General features: G+C 42.6%; 1 protein-coding gene across 1 annotated transcript in view; it reads left to right on the top strand.

Annotated features, from left to right (window-relative positions):
- The window catches only part of PIEZO2 (piezo type mechanosensitive ion channel component 2), a 309479-nt gene that overhangs the window by 114352 nt on the left and 169865 nt on the right, over nt 1-25262 (top strand). The window contains exon 4 of the mRNA XM_056854258.1: nt 22012-22054. Within this exon, the coding sequence (XP_056710236.1) occupies nt 22012-22054 (43 nt within the window). The remainder of the gene's footprint in view (nt 1-22011; nt 22055-25262) is intronic.

Raw genomic sequence — 25262 nt, 5'->3', positions numbered from 1 at the left:
GCAAACGCTAGTAGAGGAAGGGAGGGGGGAGGAATGGAGAAAGGAAGAAAGGAACTGGGAAAGGAAAGAAGGAAGAAAGAAAGGGGGAGGGATGGAGAAAGAAAGAGGAAGGAAGGAAGGAACTGGGAAAGGAAAGAGAAGGAAGGAACTGGGGAAGAAAGGATGAAAGGGAGGAAGGATGGAAGGAAGAGTGGGGGAGGGACCGAAAGAAAGGAAGGAACTGGGAAAGGAAAGAGAAGGAAGGAACTGGGGAAGAAAGGATGAAAGGGAGGAAGGATGGAAGGATGGAAGGAAGAGTGGGGGGGAGGGACAGAGAGAAAGAAAGGAAGGAAGGGGGAAAGGAAAGAGAAGGAAGGAACTGGGGGAGAAAGGATGAAAGGGAGGGAGGATGGAAGGAAGGAAGAGTGGGGGAGGGACAGAAAGAAAGGAAGGGACTGGGAAAGGAAAGAGAAGGAAGGAACTGGGGAAGAAAGGCAGCCTGGAGCTGGACTTTTGGGAGCCGCCTGAGGGGGACGAAGAGGAGGAAGGCGGCGAGGAGGAGAGTTTACCCCTTCCAAGTGGGCCGGTGACTAAGGTGCGAAATCCACCCCCCACCCTGGAAGTTCCCCCGCAAGATCCCGGCCGGGCAAGACGTGGCCTGCGCGTGGGGCGGGAAGGCGATGCGCCGGACCGGCTCCAAACTCTCAGTCTGAGGCGCGGGGAGGGCGAAGCGAGCTCGGTCCTGGCCCAGGAAGCATCGTCACCTTCCCCGCCCGGGGCCAGGCGGAGCCAACAGGAGGAGGAGGAGGTGGGGGTGAGAGGTCGCCCAGCTCCGGTCGCCCATAGAGACAGAGGAGGGAAGGCGGCGGATGAAACGAGGAACAGTCAGCCACGCCTCACTCCTCACGGTGGAGAGAAGGAAGGGAGGAGGGAGGGAGGAGCCCCCTCTCTGCCAAACCAAGGCATGCAGCCGGGCGGCAAGAAAAGACGGGGGGGTGGCAGCTGAGGAGCTCTTGTCGTTCTCCGGCTGCCGCCGCAATGGTGGGAGGCGGGGACGGCGCTGGGGCGAGAAGGAGGAAGGGCCACTCCTTCCTCTCTCGGAGACCCTCCCACTGCTTCGGCCGGCCTAGGGCGCTGCTTCCGCACGTGGGAAGAGCCGCACTCAGGGGCCCAAAGAGCCACTTGTGGCTCGGGAGCCGCGCTTTTGCGACCGCTGGCTTAGTTAAAGACATCATCCTTGTAAGGTCTGACTACTTCCCTACCAGATTTGTGGGGCTACAAGATAACAAAATGTAAGGAAACACCAACTGGTATCTAAAATATGGATTATTTTGAGGAAATAACATTTCATGTTTTCCAGGCCTCATTTTACTCCTAGAGATAAACAATAGCAGTTAGAGAAAGGATAACATTGGAGGGCTTCAGTTTTTTAAATGGCAGATCCTCTTTTCCCATACTTTTAAGTGATAAAAGTGTATTTGACCTCACAAAATCCCTTTCTTTGGATTACTGTGAAATTGGTTTGAATAGGGTACTGCATTAGCTTTTCCATCTTCATTTTTTGTGTTATGTTTGATTTCAGTTGTTTGAAGATTCCCACAACTGACATGCCATTTTTATTCATAACAAAAATACAGTATTATAAGGGTTAGAAAGATGTGAAATATGAGTTTAAAAGTCACAGTTATTGTGCTACTTAAGGATCCATTTTCCTCATTCAGATGCAAGCCTAACTGGAATGGGGGTTCCACACAGCAAATAAAAATCTATATTCCTACTGTCCTTCTAAATGTGTACTTGGAAATACTCCTGTTTGGGGGCAATGATTTCACTCTCCCTGTATTTTTTTTCTTTTTTTTTTTTCCCCCAGTCTATTTAATGACTTCAGTTTTCTGGCTGTCTGGTTTTCTCTTGTAATTTATTAATGAATGCTAACTACAGAGGGTCCCTCCTTAAGGAAACAAGAGCTTATAACATACCCTTGATTCTTGAATGCCCCAAGAGAACTTATCTGTGGGAGAAAACAGGAAGTAATTAATCAGAAAAGAAGGAAGAGGTGAAAGTTTAAAGAGATAGTAATTTTGAGAAACTAATTTTGGTTATGCAGGGTAGCTTAGATTTTGATTTAAGTAAAAGAGAATGCAACGAACTAGTTGACTATTCTATTGTAGGGATTCTCTTAAAAAACAAAAACAAAATAAAACACTGAGTGAATGAGGATTCCAGACTAAATGGCTAGTGTGGAACACGCCCAATTAAATTATGGCCTGACTCCCAAGGAGAAACAATTTACAATGGACCTTTGTAACTGTAAAGAAATCTCTTTACGAAGGCATGCCTGGTGTAGCATTCAAGATACCACTCCGCTTTTTGTAAGTACAGGCACTTATCGAATTATATTGTCTTTCCAGGTGCCTTAATTTTCACTTGTCTGCATTACAACTGATTTATTGTAACGATCTCATCTTGCAAATGACATTATATAAAGTACAAAATAGTATTTAGTGAGAATACAGTATTGGAGAGTGCCAGTTCTATAACACCTATTTCAGATTAAATGCCTTAACTCCCCCTTCCCCCCCCCCCACACACATTCCAGTGATAGAGGTGTAATTTTCCTGGAAATTTTAAAATCATGTGGGGGGTAGGGTGGGAATGAAAACTCAGGGGTGAGAAATTAAAATATGTGCAAAGTTTATTTTACTTATGTATCCTAAATTTATTTTCTGGCTTTGCAACAAGACTTCTGTTTAAAGCCTCAAGTACTCTTCTGCTTAAAGCTTCTTGCCACCGCCGATGCCATCCACTTGCTAATGTGGGCTTGGGGCTGGCTTTACTTGTCTTCCCTCCTCTGATGCCCAGCTGATTGGAGGTTGATGATGCCAAGTGTTGCCATGGCTACCAACTCGTTCCTTTCCCCCACTCCTATTCCTGCCTCCTTATCCTCCCCCAATCCTCCATCCATTGCCCTGTCCTCATCCTCCTGCTACTTCCCTCCCCCCGCTCAGGGTTTTTAGAAAATGAAATCTCCTTTCTAATAAAGACCGTGATCTCGCAAGAACGTGGACACCATTTCTTCACTGGAGTTGCAAGGTCTTGCAGAGAGCAGACTTCACTTCTCCAGTTTGGGGGTGGTTGTGCTAAAACCCCCAACCCAAATTTTTAAAAAGTTTCATATTTTTCTGCAAGCCTAGGAATTCTTCTGGGATTATAGAAAAAATCTCCATGTTTGTACATGGCCTCAGAATGCTGATTAAAAAAATATTGATTCTCAAGCCATTGTTCAGGTTAAATGTATGCTGTTGGGGTAACCTGGGTTGAAATCACTCCAACAAAAAACTAGCCCTAATTAGGGTTGCCAACTCTGAGTTGGGAAATTCCTGGAGATTTGGGGGTGGAGCCTGGAGATGGCAAGGTTTGGGGAGGGGAGAGACCTTGGTGAGGTATAATGCCATAGAGTCCACCCAACATAGCTTCCATTTTCTCCCTCTCTTCCTCTAGATAAAGGGCATAGACACACAGAGACCCACTCTCCTGACTGCAGATGAGGCAGTGGGAGTCATCAAGGTTGCTTCTGCAGTCTACAACTTGCAAGCAGGCTCAGGTGACGCCAATATAGAGAGGGGCTCAACAGTAAGGCATGGGGGCTTCCTCTTGGCTGTCCCCACCAGGGCCTCCTCTTCCCCTAGTCAAGTTTATTGATACGGTCTTTTTTACCAGCCAGAAGTTAGTACATCAAATTGTCTAACTTGATAGGACTGTAAAACTGATACAAATTACAAAAATTGATAAAATTCTGATATTAATAAAATATAAAATATTAGTGCATAACACAAAAGGAGGCTTACCATCTTAAAATTACTAAAAGTATAAAAGAATTTAATAGTTTTTTTACCCTGTTTTTGCATATTTTAATTGTGATGGTGCAAAATTTGGCAGTGGGGAGAGAAAGATGAGGAGTCTCCCCCATCAGAAGCTTCTTAGACAGGAACTCAACTGACTTGTCTGGGAATCTGCTGATCAGGGGAGCAATAAGGCTAATATGAGCCCCATGGTATGAGCCCCTACAAGGTCACAGCCTTTCAGATCTTCTCCTAACAATTTTTGTGGTTGCCAGAGAGCTGGTCAAGGGGAAAGCATCTCCCGCCATGAGTGCACTCCCACATCTTGCTCACCTCCTACAGTGTAATGTACTGTTCTTTGCGACTCCCACAGCCCATTCAAAGGAGGACTGGGAGAGTGGGAGAGGAAGAATCGCCACTTAGGGCAGTACAGAAGAATTTTGGTGGAGGCTCGGAGTGAGAGCAAAGGCTGCACTGCCCCGCATTGTGGCACCACCGTTTTGGCCAGCCTGCCTAACAAAGAGGTGCTCCCAGGAGAGGAGGTAGCTGTGGTTGCGTTGCACTGTATTTGGGCAGTACTGAGAGCTCAGCTCAAGCCCAGGAGGCATATGGGGGTGCCCAGCCAGCCCAGCCAAAAACACTAAGAGGTGTTCTTGGAGGGGAGGTGGCCAGTGCGGCAATGGGCTTTCTCAGATCAGCCTGAAGAGGCAGCCGGGCTGCTGGTGGGGGAGGCAGTGTTCGTCTGAGGCACATACAGGTGGCCAGACAAGAGGCTCTCCTGGGCAGCTAGCATGCCAGCAGTACACTGCCACTGCACCCAGGAGGCTTGGAGTGCAGAAACCCAGAAGGTCGTACCCCGTGTATTAGTGCAGAACTGGCACCTCCGCTTCTCGGCCAGGCATCCGCTTTCACCACAAGGTGGGCAGTTGGCTGGCCACAGCGGCAGCAGCTAGTGTGGCATCAACAGCCACCAGCCAGCCTGAACAACAAGTGCAGGAGAGGAGTAGGTGAGGCCCCAACAACCACCATGTGGACAAGGGCAGGTACAACTGCTTTGGCAGGCAGCCAAAATGTAAGAGACGTGCAGAGTTTGAAGTGGGGAGATGGGAAAGGAAAAAACGAAATCTACCTTCTCCTCTCTGCTCATACTGTAATTGAGTGTGGGGCGGGCCTGGCGCATGTTAGCATTTATAACGTAGGGCGACTCTCTAGCTTGGCCTCCAGTCTCTCTATGGCTACCAAGCACAGACCAGGAGGCAAAATGCCACTCTGTCACTGCCATTTTTTCCTCCTGCTGCTTGAATCTTTCTTGTCTGGAAAGTGGAGCTCAGAGAAGGAGATCCGCCACCGCCATCTGAGAAATTGCAACCCTAAATATCTCATCCTAAACATCTGTCAAAGGGAGCTTTGATTCTCGGAATCTCATACCCCGAAACATTTGCTGGTCCCTAAGGTGCTACTAGACTCAAATCCACCTAAATAACCCTTGGTTTATCCTGGAAAATGTAAACTGTCTCCAATAGATGTTTGAGCATGTTGCCATTTGTAAGGATGCCAGCTCTGGGTTGGGAAATACCTGGAGATTGCAGGTGGAGCCTGAGGAGGATAGGGTTTGGGGAGGGGAGGGACTTCAATGGGGTATAATGCCATAGAGCTCTTCAAAGTGGCCATTTTCTCCAGGCAAACTGATCTCTGTCACCTTGAGATCAGTTGTAATCCCAGGAGATCTCCAGATACCACTTGGAGGTTGGCAACCCTAGTCATTTGTGAGCAATAACTGACTGCTGTTACCACCTGATATTACTTGTTTGTCTTTTGTTTTCCAAACCTATACATAGTTTCTAGAGAGTTTTCGTTTTTAGGAAAATCTCCCTTCGCTGGTGGTCTTGCCAAAGTGAACCTTGAATTCTGTTTAATATCAAGAAATGGCATTAATAAAGAGTCAGCTCAGAGTCACAAGTTGCCACATATTAAAATACAAGCTTTTTCTTGGACTTTGACAGAAATGAGCCGCTGTTTGATCTCTAGTAGATTTTGTACTACCACCGTTTTGAAGTAGACTCTGTTGGCTTTGATATGATATTGTACTTGGCAATTTGATGTTATTTTTGGGCTGACTGGTTGCCCCTTCAAAACAAAAGGCTAGTGTTCCCTCAGCTAAACAATAATTAAGTGTTTTTGCATCACACAGATTGTTTTAGTGGCCTTAAACTATGAAATTAAATGATCCCCTGAGAGAAACTTGAGTTGCATTTAGTTTAATAAACTAGCCAGAATAATGTAACTATGTCTGTGCTCGGTTAGCGACATGTTTCCGTCTTTTTGAGAAGGGTGGCCTGTGTAAGGATTGCATGTGTGTAGTGGTCAGAATCACAAAGGGATCGAAAGGGTCTATGGTTTGGCTCCTAAGTGCCATAAATTTGACTTTCCCACCTCCCCCATCCTGCTGCAGTTCCCCTCTGCTTACTGAAAAACTCTCTTGAAGTTAGGGAATCTCATGGGATGTTGAGCAGAGAGAGGCTGCAGTGGGAAGGGTAAAACATTGAGAAGTCCCTCTTGTTCATGGACGGATATCCCCTTCCATGTGGCATTCCCAATCTCATTAGGCCACTGCCACCTATGGTGCAGATAGGTTTGTGCCAATTTAGCTTATTTTCCCTTTAGAATGGCTGTGAGTCACTGTTCTGTTCTCAGCCACATGATATCTTTCCACGATAATTAGATGCTACATTCAGCACTGGAAGTGGCTGAGTATAAAAGCCAAGAGCTATGCCGCTTACAGTGGTGTGATCATGTGCATGCACCAGTGCAGTCCGGCATAATGCACAGCAATGCTATTGGTCAGCCAAATCAGTGCATACTTACGGTACTTACCGTATATACTCATGTATAAGCCGACCCGCATATAAGCCGAGGTGCCTAATTTCACCCCAAAAATGGGGAAAAATTAGGCACCCGCGTATAAGCCGAGGGTCGGCTTATACAACGCCCCTGCCCTGGGTTGCCCTCCCGCCCGGCCTCCTGGGCCCTCCAGACCGACTTCAGTGCCACCCCCTCCCAGGCCCTCCAGACCCACCCCGACCCCAGCGCCACCCTAGGGGGTGGGACGGCGAAGAGCCCCTGAACCCAATACTCACTGGGACAGGTGGGAGGAGGAGGCCCGCTGATAAGCTGGAGGCGGCAGCGGCGCCCTCCCTGCGCTCGAGCCGGCGGTGGTGGCAAGGCCCTGCCTGCGCTCAGGCAGGCCCCGCTGGCCGCTCCCAGGCTGCCCGGAAGGTGCGCAGACCGGCAGCAGGGGCGGTGGCAGGGCCCTGCCTGCGCGCAGGCAGGCCCCGCTGGCCTCTCCCAGGCCGCCCGGAGGGCTCGCGAACCGGCAGCGGGGGCAGCGGGGGGGCCCTGCCTGCGTGCAGGCAGGCCCCGCTGGCTGCTCCCAGGCCGCCCGGAAGGCACGCAGGCCAGCAGAGGGGGTGGCGGTGGGGGCGGCGGCGGGGCCCTGCCTGCGCGCAGGCAGGCCCCACTGGCCGCTTTCAGGCCACACAGAAGGCGCGCGGGCCAGCGGCGGAGGCGGTCAGTTCCTCTTCCCTCCTTCCCTCCCCCCCTACCGTATTGACCCGCGTATAAGCTGAGTTCGGTTTTTTCAGCCCTTTTTTTGGGCTGAAAAACTCGGCTTATACGCGAGTATATATGGTATTTACTGGTGGAGCAATTTATTGGGTAGACTCTAAATGTGTTGTATCTTTCTAAGAACTTGTGATGATAGTTTATGGCTTTATGCTATACTCATCCTAATGTTTACATTTTATTTAGGATGATGTTGAAATGAAGATGATTTTACTTGTAAATGTCCTTTTATTTTTAAACAGAAGCAAATTGTTTTTCAAATTAAAGGTACACTTATAGCCTTACATTGCTCAATGTAATGCACTTTTACACATCCAATAAATATATGGTGGAGGAAACAGAAGCTTCTAAAACTGTTTTTAAGCATATATCATAGGTTCTGTTTAATTTCCTGCTGACTGTTATTCCATAACAGTGCAGAATGCTAGTATTCTTTGTATTTCTGCTCTTGAAATAATTATGGACTATTTCCATGACCCATTAATTACTATGTGGAAAGCCAGCAGTATTTTAGGTATTTATTTTTAATAACTATCACATTGATCAAGTTTCCATGTTAAATTTCCTTACAGAAACAAGTTTTATTTTTCTCAAGAGATGATTATATTATTTACCAAAAACTGTGTTTGTTTAGAGCTGATTGATCAAACATGCATTGTTTAAAAAATACCATCTGTATGTTCATTGACACTAAATTTTCTTCATAATACAAACCAAATAGAAGAATCATACATGCATAGGGTTGCAGGGTCCCTCTTCGCCACCGGCAGGAGGTTTTGGGGGTGGAGCCTGAGGTGGGCAGGGTTTGAGGAGGGGAGGGACTTCAATGCCATAGAGTCCAATTGCCAAAGCGGCCATTTTCTCCAGGGGAACTGATCTCTATCGGCTGGAGATCAGTTGTAATAGCAGGAGATCTCCAGCTAATACCTGGAGGTTGAAACTGTAGGAGAAGGCAGCACGTGGCTCAATATTATAAAAAACTAAAGTAAGCCCAAATGGGGTAATATATGAAAACTTCAAAATAAGTAATTATAAACCTAAGCAATATTAATATTACACCAACAGGAAATGAATCAAACAATGCGCAGGAGCTTGAATGAAAGGTACTGTTAAATCATATAAGCTGTGTTAAGGCACACAGAAACTACAAGCGACAACAGGCAAACAAGGATACTAAGATACAAGGTTAACTGTTGAAATGCACACAGAAACTTCAAGCTGTGAACAGGCAAAGAAGGATACAAGGATACAAGATAAACAATGAAAACAAGGTTACAAAGTATAAGCCTCAAATGATAATGAGAAATTAATACAGTAATAAAAACTTAGAACCAAGCCTCACTGGGCTGTTCAAGGTGTACAAGGCCTCACAGGGCTGTTGATGCAAATAAATAGATGCGATAGTTAAAAAATATAGTCCATAATTCAACTCTAAACGACCTAAGCCGGTGGGTGATAAGGTGGGTGCAAGGCAACGATGCATTTCGAAAATCTTTTTCAGCTTGCCGACCACGTAATGAATTAGAGGAACCACCATTCATTCATTGAAGCTGCAATGATTATCTAAATATAAAAGACAGAGGCTTGTAGTATAAAGTATACTAAGTTGACTTAAGAACAAAATGAGTGGAATGCCACAGCTTACCCACTGCTTTGTAAATTATTTATCTCTTCCAAGAGGGAGACTCATATTGAGAACGTCCCTGGAATATAATAAGGCTAGTCATTATAAGATAAGATTCAAGAAAATACATATATGCAGCCCAAACCTGCTAAAGACACTTATCCTATGAGAGAAGAAAGGAATATGTCTGTGAAATGATCAGTTGTTGCCAAAAGGTATAGAAGGAAGAGCAAGAACCAAGTAAAAACAGGGACAGGTGTGGGCTGGATGTTGAGATGGAAAGCTTGATGAATGAGGGTTAAAGGGGCAGAAGCTATAGAAGAACTATAAAAAAGATTATGAGAACTATAAAAAACAAGAGAGATCAAATTCAGTATTAAGGCCACTAGGGGCTAGAGTTTTAAAAAGAAAAATGAAGCGTCTCTCTTGGGAGTTGAGAATCTTTTTTACATCTTGAGCCTGAAAAGGTTTTGGCTGATATTGCCACAAAACAAAAAATCTGATGTCACGGTCATATATTACCCCATTTGGGCTTACTTTAGTTTTTTATAATATTGAGCCACGTGCTGCCTTCTCCTACAATACCTGGAGGTTGGCAACCCTATACATACATCCTGTGCTTTCTTGAACAAAACAATCCAGGACTTTCTTGAAATCCATAGCAGCTGTGACAGACATGGAGACAATCTGTTTTAAAAACAATCTGTTTTAAAAACAAACAAACAACAACTTAATAATTGTTTGGTTCCTCCAAAGACAATGCAGTTGACCTGCTGTGATTCAAAATTTCAAATAAAACTCTGGCTGCCCATGCAGGTTTTAGCTCTATTCATAGAAAGTTTCCTTGGATCACTGCCCACAACCCCCTTCCCCTGTTTACATTTTTGGCTAAACAGTTGGCACTTCTGTGTAGTGGCTCCCACACCAGGACAGGTATGTATACAGATATCTGCCCATGTGGTTTAGGTTTTTGGCATGTTTGCAAACCATGCAAGTGGCTCCTAACCCCTTGGGACATGTGTAGATTGGGTGTTTTGTAAATGTGCCCAGAATCATAGGAAGTATGTGGGTAGATTTCTGTACATGTATCTGGCCCATGATGGGAGCTCAAGGCCGTATTTCCTTTTGAACAAACCAAACTATACCCTCACCCTAATATCTCTCTGAAAATTACTACTCAGCCATAAGTTAAACTGTTTACAACTTAAAAGCAACCAAATGCATGGAAATGATGACGACAACTTGGTGTCTAGCTTTCTTCAAAGTTTTGTACAGCAAATATACATTGATTTAATTTTTAGCATGTTGTAATCTAGTAGAAGTCTTTTTATTCTTTGTCTTTAAGAAGATTGTACAAATATCAGTATGTTGAGAGCAAAAGGAAGATATGAAAAGGATGTATGGTGTCACATTTTATGTTATCTAGAATGACATAAAACCCATGTGTGAACACATCTTTGACATTTGCCAGATGGCAGAGGAACTACTTTGGCGTTCTGCCTTTGTTTTAAACAGATGTGTATCTGATTGACTTCCTTGCTTAGGTATCTTTCACAGATTTCAGCCAACATTTCAGGCAGCATATTTAATGAAAACATATATGGAAGCTTTCATCAAAATGCATTTCCAGGAGATGACCTGTTGGAAGGGAGATGGCAGGGAAGGAAGGGAGGGTTTGAGAATAGAAAATATGGTAGAGTGATTTCTTTCATCCTCAACCCTACGAGATAGATATGCTTACTGCTACAAAAATATCTGACCTATGTGTACACCACACAATTTATTTTAACATCTGTTGTTGAATGTTATAAAGGATAATGAAAATACAATACTGGCTAACTCTGCACAGATCTGACTGGGAAAACATCTGCTGGAGCAAACTGCTCTAATGTGTGTAGTATTCAGTGGACTGAAATTATCTAATGGCCCTTGTTGATATTGGTGAAAGGGGTTACAAAAAGGCAGTCTTGAAGGGCTGGTTCCGTGTCGATGTAAATAAACTGACTGCCCTGATTGCACAAAATAGCACATTTATTCCATTTAAGGAAGGAGGATATAAAACTAGAAACAAGTACAGCTCTTTCTTTGACTGGGTGAATGGACAGAAGCATATGCATTTATATGTTTTGTTTTTCCATTCATTCATTCAAAACAAAAGTTGCAGTTCTAACTTTATATTGTTCCCCTGCTGGGGCAGATTGGCCCTTGAGCTTCCTGGAATGGAAGCTTGGTCGGATTCCAGAGACTCCAGGGAACAATGGAAGGGGTAACGCCGAGGCAAGCTTTCCCCTCAGGGAGGAAATTGCATGGGGCTCTATGGGCTGCGCCAGGTAAAATACCTGGCATAACTTTACAGCGCAAAAAATGGGCGTTCCTTGGCCAGAAGCCCTTAGGAATGGGACTTCTGCTTGGAATGCCCCTGGGGATGCCCCTTTTGACGATGGCAGGGGCTCCAGCGCCGTTCTGACACTGCTATGGAGGTTGTGCAGACGCTCCACCTATGGTGCTCGCCACCACCCCATCGCTCTGGCCTAACTCCTCTTCCGCCGGTGCCCGTGACAGTTTAGATGGTGCAAGTGGCATTTGTGCCAGCACAAGCCCTTTCCTGCCTCCTAAGCCAGTTCAGCCCCCAACCTCAGGAATGAGCTGTTGGTACCTTTTTGGGGACAAGTATTCATAAAGTAGCAATGCATTAGTGTTGTTCAGATACAGCTGCTACTTCATTTGGGTCTCAAACTTTCCTGAGGTAAAAAATGGCTGCTAAGTGGAGGGGAAAGCAGGAAAGATCCATGATCCTTTTGTGAGCTGGTCTCTGGATATCTCCAGGTAAATGGATCTCTGGTGTCAAATCTGGGAATGATCTGTAGCTGAGATACTGAAATCCCCTGTCAGTCAAAATTCACAGTGCAAGGCTAGATACAGCAGTGTTGGTACCTTTTTGGGGACAAGTATTCATAGAGTAGCATTAGTGTTTTTCAGACACAGCTGCTACTTCATTTGGATCCCAAACTTTCCTGAGGTCAAAAATGGCTGCTAAATGGAGGGGAAAGCAGGGAAGATCCATGAACCTTGTGTGAGCTGGTCTCTGGATATCTCTAGGGTGGAGGGGAAAGCAGGGAAGATCCATGATCCTTGTGTGAGCTGGTCTCTGGATATCTCCAGGTAAATGGATCTCTGGTGGCAAAGCTGGAAATGATCTGTAGCTGAGATACTGAAATCCCCTGTCAGTCAAAATACACAATGCTGGGCTAGATACAGCAGTGTTCTGACTCAGCTTCATGTATACACGAGACTGCAATCCGCTCAACATAGTTGTATAGGACTAAGCTGAAACCCTCTTAAACCCAATAGGATTTTCCTCATAGTAAATATGCGTATGATCAGACAAAACTTCACGGAACCTTCCTGGCCAGAGCTTTTTAGTATCAAATATAATTTCAATCTAAAAGAACAGCTTTCTGTTTTTATCTGCCAGACAGCATAAAAGCAGAGGTTAAGTAGAGAGCTTTTTGTAGTGGTGTTGCCCTCTCTGAAGAGATATCAGGAGGAAAGGGAAACAGAAAAGGCTGCTAAGGAAAGCTGGGCTATTTAGAGCAGCTACTTTTGAGGAACAGAAAACGAGGCAGGTCTCAAGATAGTTCTTAACTGAAAAAGCTAATCTGGCAGAATAAAAACATTGCATGCCCAACACATTCTGATTAAATGCCACTGATGGGCAATGGGTTGTATTTGCCTTTAAAGCACATGCACTGTGTTTTTGAACCAGAAACTCTTTTCTTCTGCAAATATTGCTTCTTGGTAGCATTTTTAAAACCAGTACTTCATTCTAAACACATTTGCTGTAATAAAATACGTTCTTACAGTTAAATATGCTTAGAGCTGCAGTTAAAAGTAATTTTTCTCAGCTTGATACTTACCAGTGAAAGTCCCTCACTTGCTTAGTTGCTAGTACTAATTAGGTAACCTGATCTGCTACAAACTTGAAATAGGTCAGGCTGGTATTCAAAGCAGGGGTGCAATAATGTCAAAAAGCTCACTCTGTAATGAATGAGGCCATTCAGCAAATGCTGGGAAGGGGCATATACTTTGATAACATGCTAGAAGATATTATTGGACACTCTCAACATGCCACCTTAAAGTCAATCATTAAGGTCCTAAAATTATTTCAGGTGTGCTTGAGCCCAAAATTCGCTGATAACTGTAGAGGAACTGTATAATAACAGAAAATAATTAAATCTGCAACAGCTCTTTGGAGTGATTCTTCCTGAGAGGAATACACTATGCAGTGAAAGAACCACAAAGATGCCTTTCAAGTACAAATATTTGCTCTTGTCCTTTTGCTTGTACATCCACAAGGACACCATTGCAGTATTGTTGAGTCCTTTTTAAAATAGCTAGTTGTATAAAAATCTTCTTCAACACACATTAAAAAAAACTTTTTAATATAAACACTGGGGCAAAGAAACCCAGACATGGAAATAAAATGTATAATAGTAGGTCTTGTAGAAACACAAGTTTTATGCCACAGCTGGGTGTAGTTAAACACTAGAGCGCTACACCCTACAGGTAGAAATAAGAATTTGACGGACCATTAAAATTGACTTTGACTCCTTAACTTGTATTTTAAAGAATGATGGCAAACCACTTACCTCTTTGACTGAGTCTGTTCTTTGTGATTTCCAAGACTCCTCATTCGGGTAAGGATCATGGCTGTGTTCTTGGAAATGTCAGATTTGGCCTACACCTAGGGTTGCCAGCTCCGGGAATACCCTGAGATTTTTGGGGTGGAGCCTCCAGGAGGGTGGGGTTGCCTTAGAGTCCAATTGCCATTTTCTCCAGGTGGCCATTTTCTCCAGGTCTCTATCAGCTGGAGATCAGTTGTAATAGCAGGAGATCTCCAGCTAGTACCTGAAGGATGTAACCCTACCTGCACCAGTGCCAACATGTGTGGTTTTGAAAAGTAAGAACATTAATCAGGAGGTTCTGCTGCTACCTGAGTGTCTGTTGCTTGTAACATTTGCTTTGACCAACAAACCCAAATATGAACTGTACTGTGACCATGTTAAGTGTGAAGCAAAATGTGTTGCTATTACAACTATATATGATGCTGGTCACTTAGGTAGGGATTTTGCATTTTGTTATTGCAAAAACACAAAACCAAAACAGAAGTGGCTGGAAGGATAAGGCTATAATTTAATGACATGATACACAGAATAAAAGAATGATTAACAATTCAGGAAATCCCCTTTGCAATTGAAAAACAACATTTACTATACTAATCTGACATAGAGGCCTTTTAAAAATACAAAGTAATTTTAAAAAAGTAATATGGTTATTTGACAGTGACTCAAGTTTTACACAAAATATTAAATTTTATTTAGTACAGAGATGGTCTCTTGAGCCTTTAATAGCCCTCAGTGTTGGTTCCTATGGAGTCTCACAGACCTCTGATGCATTACTTTCCCTCAACTCAAAACATGCCAGAGATGGATTAACAATACAGAATTGTTTAAAACTTTCTCATATTAACTGTTGCATCAACGTAAAGTAGTTATTGCATGGTACTTAGGAAATTCTTATCTAGGCATCCAATACTTTAGATGCAGAATGATTTATTTGCATTCCGTTCCCTTGAATTTGGGTCTAACTGACCTGAATGACCTTTTAGTGAAAGCCTAAAATTAAAACACACGTGTATGTGCATACTACCCATGCTCACCCAGGGATGGAGTTAAAGTACTGCAATCAATCCCTGTAATGTTGGGAAAATACATGAAGCACCAAGTGTCATAGGTTTTGAAAAAAGCATTATGCTTTTGTGCGTGTGTGTGTGTGGAGTCACTTACGAATGTGCCATTAATATTTGGTTTACTTCTCCCAATTTGTCACTTTTGGTCTCTGTCACATTGACTGAAATCCTATCCAAAATTTACTACTTCTTGGTTGGTGTACTTGTGAGTTTCCAGTGTGATCTTTTAATTACATTTCATCTGACACTGTTCATCATATTCATTTTTGAGGAATATGAATGAGATTCAGCCAATGAACTGCTGTGTATATAGATTCTTAAAACTGAAAAGCTACATCAAAATCCTGGTTATTCATTGTCTTTGGCTATGAGTATGAAACAGCTGCTGACCATTATTCATTACTTTCACTTTGAAAAATATATTGTTGGTAGCAGTTTTTCAGAAATGTTTGGCAACTGGAAAATAAGTTCAGCCACTGGTCACTGGCTCCAAAATGCAATGTATTTTATTCCCTTTGCTTAAAAAAATCTGTTTCATATATTAAATATCCATTTTCAGGCATTTAACATTTTAAAAAAATTGTTTTAGATTTAATAGAGTTGAAGCCTTTGTGCTTCTTTAAATGACTCTAAATTTCTTTGAATGCCATCTATTTGTTACTGTATTATTTATATTAAAGAGCAAAACTAAGGTAAGCAAGCCTATAGGTTGGTGCCTACTTTGCTATAGATGTGGACTGTCTATCTGGTAGGAACAGGTTAAAATCATTGGGGGGTGGGGTTCCCTCAGTTGAAGCTGCTATCATAAGTACACAGTATATTTCCTGGAACAGAATAATCTGAAGCTGATAGAAAACCATCTTCATTCCCTGGTGACTGGATTTACTTTTGCAGTTAACCTAATATCAATAGTTATGTAGACATAACTCACCGTTAGCTACAAAAGATACACCAGCATAGGTTTATAAGACAATACTGGATGTGATGCAGCTAAAGTTAAGCACATTTAAATTCCATTGGTCTCATTAGCAAATATGATCACATGTGTAACACTCTCATTAAAATCAGTGAGATTTAAATGTACGTACCTTAAGCAGGATCATGCTACTGTATTATGTAGAAACAAATGAGTGAACTACAATGAGTGGCATTTGCTTCAATATATGTAAGAAGAAATCAAATCCAACCTGCAATAGCTTGCATCATTTTCTGAAATTAAAAAAAAAAACATTAATATGTTATTTTTGTATATATTTTGAGGGTCAATAATTTTTTTTTTTTTTTGCAAAGATGCTTGAGAGTAATTGTTGGCAACTGATTACAGGTTGAGTATCCCTTATCCGAAATGCTTGGGACCAGAAGTATTTCAGATTTTTTCGAATAAGGCATACTTAATGGCAGGAGAGTTGGAGGGGGGTTTGAGTCGGGGGGGGGGCTGCCTCCAGGTGCATCCCTTCTTACCCTTCTCCGGTCCTGTGGCTCAGCTGTGTCCTCTCCTGCTGCTGCCTCCCTGAGCCACCAGTACGCCTGCTGTACTGGACCTGGAGCCGGATGCCTGTTTGCTTGTACTGGCCCTGGCCTGCTGGGACTGCGGGCATCAGATTTGCTGCGGCCGGGAGAGGGTGGGCGGCACTTCCTCCTTCCCTCTGTAGGCCTCTTCTCTGCTCCTTTCTCTGATGATGGTAGGTTTGGGAGACTGCGCTTTGCTGGGTTTGGGGGTGGGTTGGGCTCCTTTCCATCGGCCAGCCCAGGTGATGGGGGTTTGTCTGTGGACCCGTCTTTTTTCACCACTCGGAACTCACAAAAACCTTCAGTTTTTGGAATTCTGGACAAGGGATACTCAACCTGTATTTCTGCTGACCATTTCTAATTAAAATTAAGTCTTTAATTTAAATTATGCTCACTTACTTCATATTGGCAGGATTGCAACTGCTCACTTTGTGTATACTTTTATGTAATTAAAAATGGTTTAAAGTTAATAAACTGAATAAGCTGACATACTGTTTCTAATGACTGCACCAAGTCTAAAGCAGCATTTTCCACCTCTAGCCAATGCAGTAGAATCTACCACATTAAGACATATGTATTAGAAGCACTGAATTCTGAGCCTGTGATGAGAAGTGTTTCCTATTTGTTCTGACATTTTGCATTGTTGGATTGCTGCTATCCAAATTGTGCAAGTGAGGAAGGATAAGGCTAAAATAGAATATTTGATTTGTTCAACAACTTCGGTGGGGGGGGAGTACAAATCTAAAATGGCACATTCCTTCCAGATTCTGAATGAGTTAGAATTTACTTCTGTTGTTCATGGCCACAATCCAGTATTGAATCTAGCATACTTAAGTGCATTGAAGCCAATGGGTTTAAGCATTCTTAACTCAGTACAGGATTGTTGAACTGTATTGAGCAGTTAAACTGAAGTGTGAATAGCATGAGATGCAACAGAGATGGAAGTACAAACCACAAAGTGTGAATAACTGTCAGTGGGGTTGTTTGTAGCCTATTTAAAGACTAGAACAGACACCTCAACAAATGCATTTGTTTGGAAGTAACTCTTAATGATTCGAATGGAGATTACTTCCAAATGTCCCTCTTTTGGACCGCTGCCAAAGGAGGATATGAAGCTCCTGTAGTTCTGTTTGTAGATTTGCCAAAATTTAGGGATGGCGCGTTTCAATTATAGCACAAAGCAGTGGAAACTGGGAGAAAATTGCCCTTTTTGTTCTTCCGTTTATCGTCATCTCTTTGGCATGCTATTTATTTATAGAGGTGGCTTATTCTGAAGTGATTGTATTCATCACTGGCTGCCTTTTATTTGTCCAATTACTTAATATGCTTCCATGATCTGGAAGTCAGCAACCATGGTGAAGATTCTCTCTTATTGTACTGTGAGAAGATGCCAAAGGGCCTGTAGAAAAACATTCCTCATTTTCTGTTCTGTGCTACACAAAATAGGCTTTTTACACATCTGGTAAGCTTTTCTTTATGAAACAGTGGGCCACCCTTGTGGTTTTTGTAGATCCTTGATTCAGAGTTTCTATATCTGGGTTTCAAATATACAGCCTCTCTGCTCAGAGAGTCTGGCTTCTGTAGGTCCAAAGGCCTTTTGCTTTCTATTAAAAACACTACTGAAGTCATCCCAGGAGTTCAGGATACAGTAGACATTCCAAAGTGAACTCCTCCATTATAAATTTACCAGTGGTTTATGAGCTGCAAAGTTTGAATTATGGAAAGGGAATTGGGGCGCTTGCAATTTCTAACTCCTGATGCAAAATCCATTTCTGTGTAAAGAAATAAACCTGCCAGATGCATGCTAGCCTTGAAAGCAGAGGTTCCCAAGTGTTTTAATAAAGCATGTTTTAATAAATAAATGGAATGTTGTCTTGTTCTCAGTCCTAAAAATTACACCTCATCTTCATCTTTTGTCCCTCACTGTTTTATCTTTCTACTCTTGACCCTTATAAGCCACTGCTTTAGAAATATTGATGCACAGCAGTGCCGTGGCATGAATGGGAGTGGCTTTTGTTCATGCAAAGGCTTGTGTGATTGAGTACCATCAATTTTCCTCCAGCCTTGGCCCTTCACACTACATTGAACACTTTTGGGGGTGTCCCATGATCCTCAGGAGCAACTTTTTAGGATATCAGCAAAGTACAGTGGCAAGGTGAAAAAGTGAGGGAGCTTCATTCCTTGAACAAAACTCTGCCTGTGGTTGCTAGGATCCATGATCCAGTGCTTATGGTTGCTAGGATCCAAGATTTGCCAGGGACTTCTAAGTTAACAATTGAAAATTGCAGATTAAAGACACATTCAAACCAGAGTGTCACAGAAACTTTTGTTGTACAGTTGTTCAGCTCTCCACGTTAGGAAAAAATTACCTTTCCAGTGAGGTATTGGGGTCAATGGCTGTCTCAGTCATCATGTAGAAGGTTACTTTTGCAGTGGTAGCAGCTAAGCTTTCAAATATTTTTTAGGGGGAAGTGCATTGTATAGGCGCCTTATTTTGATGACATACTGGAAAAAGGTATTTGATAATGTTAGATATTGTTGATTTTCTTGCCTGTATAACTTTCTTCTGTATTGTTGCGCCAGAGGGTAAAAACACCAAACGTTTATCTCTTTGTATGCACTTGCTTGGTATCCAAGACCTGCATGTCAATGGGGTTGACTGCAATGGTCTCTGAGCAGGACAAGTTAACAAACTTTTCCCTTCCCCTCCTGCTCCCTATAGCCTTCTGCACCTCTTGGAGAGCTGTATGAAGTGACAAGGGGTGGGGTAAACAAGAAAGCAGAATTGGCAGAATACCCCGCCCCCCCGCAAATTCTTGTGGTAGAGCTTGTGGAGGGGGGAAAGCGAGTGATTTCTGCCAGTTTCCTCTGTATGCCTCTGTGCTACAATTCCATGCTGTTCCTGATGGTCTCCGATCCTCTGGAGGAATTTAGTTTGCAGTGCGAGTTAGGGTTCTGCAGGGAGAAAAGAGAGAGATCTGTCTGGGAAGGATATCCCTTCAGTTCATTGGATCCAACCCAAGGCAATTACTTCTGACTAAAATGAGTTATACTGATCTCTTAGTCAAAGTCTTGAAGTGAAATACTTATGTGTGTAGAAATTTTAGCAATATTTCTGTAATCATTGAGAGGCACATAACAAGGGAAGTCAGGACTTCTTTAATAATTTTTGCTCGGAGAAACAGGGAAACAGCTTGAGATGAAGTGTTAACTCAGTTGTTTTTGCACAAATGTGTGGCTAGCACAGACGGCTTTATTGTCTTTGGTCTCATCTCTCCACTGCTGGCCTAAGAATACACCATCACACAGCTGTTTCAAGGTAGTTTTTAGCATATTTAGAGGCAAGTGGAACAGAACTGCCTGGGTATGTCCCATTTAACTGAGTCAGATTGCATTTTTACATCTTGTGACACAAATCTTTGCTTGCACTTCAGAAATCTAGCAGCCCTAGTTCTATCTGGCATCATGCAAAAACTGAGAAATTGTTCGTACTTCAGGAAATTATACCCAGGTTTAAAAAAAAACATTCAGGCATGAAATATAACATAAACAGTTTTAAAAACTGATTAATATCCATCAAAGATTTGGTATATAAATTGCTTCTCATAATCTCTCCATACTTCCTTCACACAAATCTTATGAAACCAGAGTGTTTTGGAGTTTCTGTTCTCTTCCATTCTGTCCCCCCCTTTTTTACAATCTACAAATGCAGCCAGCATACTATGAATCATATATGTTGTTAACAATTTATAAATCATACACTCTCATATTGAATGCATGCATTATTGATTGTTCTAATTGTTAGAACAGTTCTCATGTTCTATATACCGACAGTCATGATTGCTCAGCGTTCTGTCTGTATAACTGACCAACTTTATCACTTACTCACTACTATATTTTTAAAGCCATCTTTGCTCCCCTCCAATCAATGGTATATTGACTACTGAAAGAGTGTACCAAAAGTAAAATAGTTTTAACCTATTAATCTTCATATATCAGCTACACTTTTATTAATCTAATGGTTCAGTTGGAGCTATAGAAAATGGCTGATCTCCTCTCATCATTCGGTTTCCTCTTCTGTAATTGCAATTCCTTTCTGAGGTAGCCCAGTTTAATTTTAAGTTCTAATTCCGATTTATTGTCTTCCATATGTCTGACATGAGCCTGCTTCCTTCTATTCCAGAAGCCAGTTTTAAAGCTGCTTATATGATCTTTCAAGTGCTTTTCAGTGCTAGCAAGTAACAGTTCCCATTCTAGTAAAAATGGATATCAGGTTTCTCTTCCAGGACCCCTTGTCTCAATCACATATCATAGCTGGATTTGGACAGAGTATTGGCAGTCTCCAGAAGGCTTTATGTGTGGGACAGGAAAAGATTTTTGGTGTTTCCAGAGAGATGCAGAACCTCAGCTGCATTTCTCTGGCTGTTTGAACAGATCCCTGAATTTTAACTCTGAAACAAAAGTCCTCTGCCAGTTGCTGCAGTCAATCAGTAGCTTGGTATTGAAAGGGAGCATCCAGGCATTCTGATTGGGGGTGGAAAAGAAGGCAAACAGCAGACTAATTGGTATTTTTGAACTATTGAAAGATAAGAATGTCTAGTAGACTAGTAGACTATCCAGTGTACCACAAACTGTAGTTTAAGCAACAGCAATACACTGTGACAACCATATGCAGACATATTGTCAGAGTGGTGCATCATTTAGGGATGAGATGGAATGGTTCTCATTTAGTTACTTTTGCGAAACTGAGTTACTGACTCTATGCATAGTAGGGTTGTCAGATCCCTCTTCACCACTGGCGGGATGTTTTTGGGGTGGAGCCTGGGGAGGACGGGGTTTGGGGACGGGAGGGACTTTAATGCCATAGAGTGCAATTGCCAAAGTGGCCATTTTCTCCAGGTGAACTGATCTCTATCAGCTGGAGATCAGTTGTAATAGCAGGAGATCTCCAGCTAGTACTTGGAGGTTGGCAATCCTAGTGCATAGGTACTCTGTGCTTAAAACACTCGGACCACAAAGAAGAAACACAGATGGGAAACCAATGGGAGTTATTTGACAACTAAGCAAGTTTTTGAAACTGACCCCTTGCTAGGGTGATTAATAAAGAGCCTGACTTCAGGCTTCAACCTCTTCCAAGCAAGTCCATGGCCCATGTTGCCCCAGCATGACGGGAATGGCAGCTGTGCTCCTTCTTGTGCCACCAGGTAATGTAGAATACCCAGGATCAGCAAGGAGGAGGTCAGTGCTATGGCTCTTCCCCAGATCAAGCATCTGAAAACCAGAATAATGGGAGCTCCTCCACACACATGATGGGAGGGGGTTTGCATTACTAAACAATATGAGATGTTTCATTGCTTTGATATTTACACCACTGGACTTTTATACTTACTGGGTCTAAATAGTAAAGTTACCAACCTCCAGGTACTAGCTGGAGATCTCTTGCTATTACAACTGATCTTCAGCCAATAGAGATCAGTTCCCCTGGAGAAAATGGCCACTTTGGCAATTGGACTCTATGGCATTGAAGTCCCTCCCCTCCTAAACCTTGCCCTCCTCAGGCTCCACCCCAAAAAACTTCCACCAGAGGCAAAGTGGGACCTGGCAACCCTACTAAATAGCCTTTCATTAAAAGATTGCTATGCGAATAGAAAAACAAGTTTTATTGAGTTTCTTTCTTTTCTTTGTAGGTTTGACATGGGAAAAAACACTACGGCAGATTGGTTTTGAAAGGTAAGTGTCAAATATTGATCTGCTGTGTGTGGATCCACTCCTACGCATGGATTGAGAGTGAGAATAAGCATACAAATTAGCAAATGTTCATAGCTCATGTTTAGTTTTGACACTTTTGCTTTGGGCACTTGGTAATATATTAATTGGGTATTTAAACAATATTCACATATAAGCAGCTTTGCAGGTATTTACATGGAGTAGGGGGTTGTAGAGTTTAAATGAATAAATGTTCAATGAATTTAGACTTCTGTGATGTCAGATACGTAAAGCTTTGGGAAAGAAAAAATACAGTTTAAAATGCATTTAAAAGAAAAACGAGGCCAAATGAGGTACATTCTTTCATTCCTAGCCATGAAATGTTTCTTTGTACTGAAGGACCTATATAATTTCCAGAAAACTTTCATGAACTCTGATGAAAGGGTATTGCAAAGCTGGAAAACAGCAAGGTGATCTTACGTATGCATTTCACTTACTTGATCAGTCAACACCTGATAACTCACTGCTGGCTATGAAATTATTGAAAGGTATGGTGTTGAACGTGACGGGAGTGTTTGATGATGTTGTTTAATCAGTGGTGGCTGTTTCAGAGCCATTGTGTGACCGATGTTCATTGGTTGGAATCATCTAAGAGTGCTTGTTCCAACTACTTTTTCTGCTTTAACTTGCAACGTAGAGATCAATACAGTTTTTCCGGCTATCTAGAAACTCTGATTGGGCATAGAAAAGGAGGCATTATCTGGTGACGGGCAAACTTGTCTTGGCTCAAATTTGAAAAGCCCTGGCAATTACAAGAAACACTGGAGAATGCTTACGGGGGGGGGGGGTCCTCTTTTTGAGAACTCTGAAATTGCTTCTGATTTCCTGAGCATCCAAGCCTCCTCTCATAGGGTTGCCTATCTCCAGGTTGGACCTGGAGATCTCCCACTATTACAGCTGATCTCTAGACAATAGAGATAAGTTGCCCTGGAGAAAATAGTGCTTTGGAGGGTGGACTCTATAGCATTGTACCCTACTAAATTCCCTCCCCTTCCCAAACTTCAGCCTTCCCAAGCTCCACCCCCCAAATTTCCAAGTATTTCCCAACCCAGAGCTGGCAGTCTTATCCTCCCATGAGCTCCCAAAGCCTCTTACCACTGGTGGTTGCTGTTTCACTAATGAGACAAGGAAGAGGCAAATCTCCCCCCCCCCCAGCCCTTTTCTGAGGCTACAGGGTTGGCATTGCAGAAATGACCTTGCTGGAGTGGGAAGGAGGTTTTGGGCTTTTTCTATCTTATCCTTTCCTGCTCCTGGGTACCCTGAATGCTGCTGTGGACAATTAAGCATCCAGTGTGTGTGTGTGTACATTTCCTGGACTCTCTTTTCTCTTAATACAATTGTGGATTGGTGAAGAAAGAGATTTTCTTCCCTCTCCTCCTGCCTAGGCTGATGCTGCCAGAATCACTCTAGCCAGGAGTTGCAGGGTGGGAGAAAGAGACAGACAGACCCCTCTCTCTCTTTGCCATCAGTGTAGCAGCAGGCAAGTGAGTAGTAGGATGTTCTTCTTAAACTTAAATTAAAATCTGAGCTTGAGAAGAATTCAGAGTTTATAATGATTTACCTTGTATTAAAGGAACATTTTACGAGCCGTTGGGGTTCATGTTCTATGCCAAGGAATTATTAATTTAGTAGTCTGTAAGGTATCTTGGGTCCAAATTGTTTGGCCCAGAAGCTCTTGGAAGCTAGTGTAGGTTGTAGTGGAGTGTTGGTAGATTGTGAGGATCATCATGCTCTGTGCCAGGTAGCAGATACAAATTATTTTGAAAGGCAAATTTAGGTACTGCATGTTGCCATAGTTGCTCACTCATACATAATATAAAAGGGTTGCAGTTTTACCATTGATTTGGGAACAAGTAGATCTAGCCAGTGTACCAGCCTAATCTTTGAGATATAGCCACAGGTCCAGGGATGATGACAAGTTATATTTCTTTTGCAGCAGAAACTGTGCTATTGTTTTCACAAATATATTTTGGTAATTTACCTCAGCTTGCTGGGGGTAAAGGGGAGATGACTGGGGAAGGCAATGGCAAACCACCCCATAAACAGAAGTCTGCCTAGTAAACGTCTGGATGTGATGTCACCCCATGGGTCAGGAATGACCTGGTGCTTGCACAGGGGACCTTTACCTTTACCTTTAATTTAATCTTTTAGATTGGTTTTAACTTTCTTCAAGAATTTACTTTTATTAGTGTTACACTATTCAGTGTATATTTTTTACTTTGCTGAATTTGCTGTGCCTGATGATATACTGGTACCATCCATTGAGAATTTATATATCTATGTGCTTCATTTAGCTGGCATGGCTTATCTGTTTTGTTCCTTTGTTCTTATGAGAACTGTTAGTAAACCTCATAAAAATAGAGGTGATTGCCAGGATCTGCCCTTTGGCTGATCTCCAAGGTCTAAATGCAGATTAAAAAAACAACATGGGTCTGGAAGTTCAAATAGAGGATAGGGTAGATTTGACATGAGGTGACTGAATGCTCCATGAGCCATGGCAACGGGGAGCTAGCAGATGAAGTTCCAGGCAATAGCCTGGAGTAGTCTGAAACAAAGCAGATCAAGAAAACACTGGAGATTTGTGTCAATATTATCCCCTCCCCACAGGGCTGGATTAACCATTAAGCAAAATAAGCACGTGCTTAGGGCATCAAGAAAAGGGGGGCACTGTAGAATTTTTCAATGCCGGATTTACCATGGACCTTATGGTGCAAAACTGCAAATGATGCAGCTGAACCAGAGTCCACAAAAAGGGGCCCCCACAATAAATGAAAAAATTGCATAGATACAGTGACTAAAAAAACAACAACTGAACATCACAATTTTTACTCTTATCCTTTAAAAAACATAAGGATGAAGAAAAAGTGGGAACTGAGAATAATCACACCAGGCTCAATATATTATTTTTATTTTTTAATTATTAAATAATTTAATATTAATTGTTTTTTACATATATATGAGGGCACCAAAGTCTTTTAAGTGCTTAGGGCCTGTAAAGGTCTTAATCGGGCCCTGACTCCCCAAGATTTTACAGAATACCATTCTAACAAGTCTTTTATCCGTATCCCTGGGGATGCCACAGCACCCATAATGCTACATGAAAAAGACCATGCATGAAATAAACTCAACAACACAGGGCAAAAACGTGTGGTCGCTTTAGCCTCCTTGATTC

The sequence above is a fragment of the Euleptes europaea genome, chromosome 8, assembly GCF_029931775.1.
Source record: "Euleptes europaea isolate rEulEur1 chromosome 8, rEulEur1.hap1, whole genome shotgun sequence".
Classification (NCBI taxonomy): domain Eukaryota; kingdom Metazoa; phylum Chordata; class Lepidosauria; order Squamata; family Sphaerodactylidae; genus Euleptes; species Euleptes europaea.
Note: the sequence above shows the minus strand (reverse complement) of the source record. Positions and strands in the feature narration are given on the sequence as shown.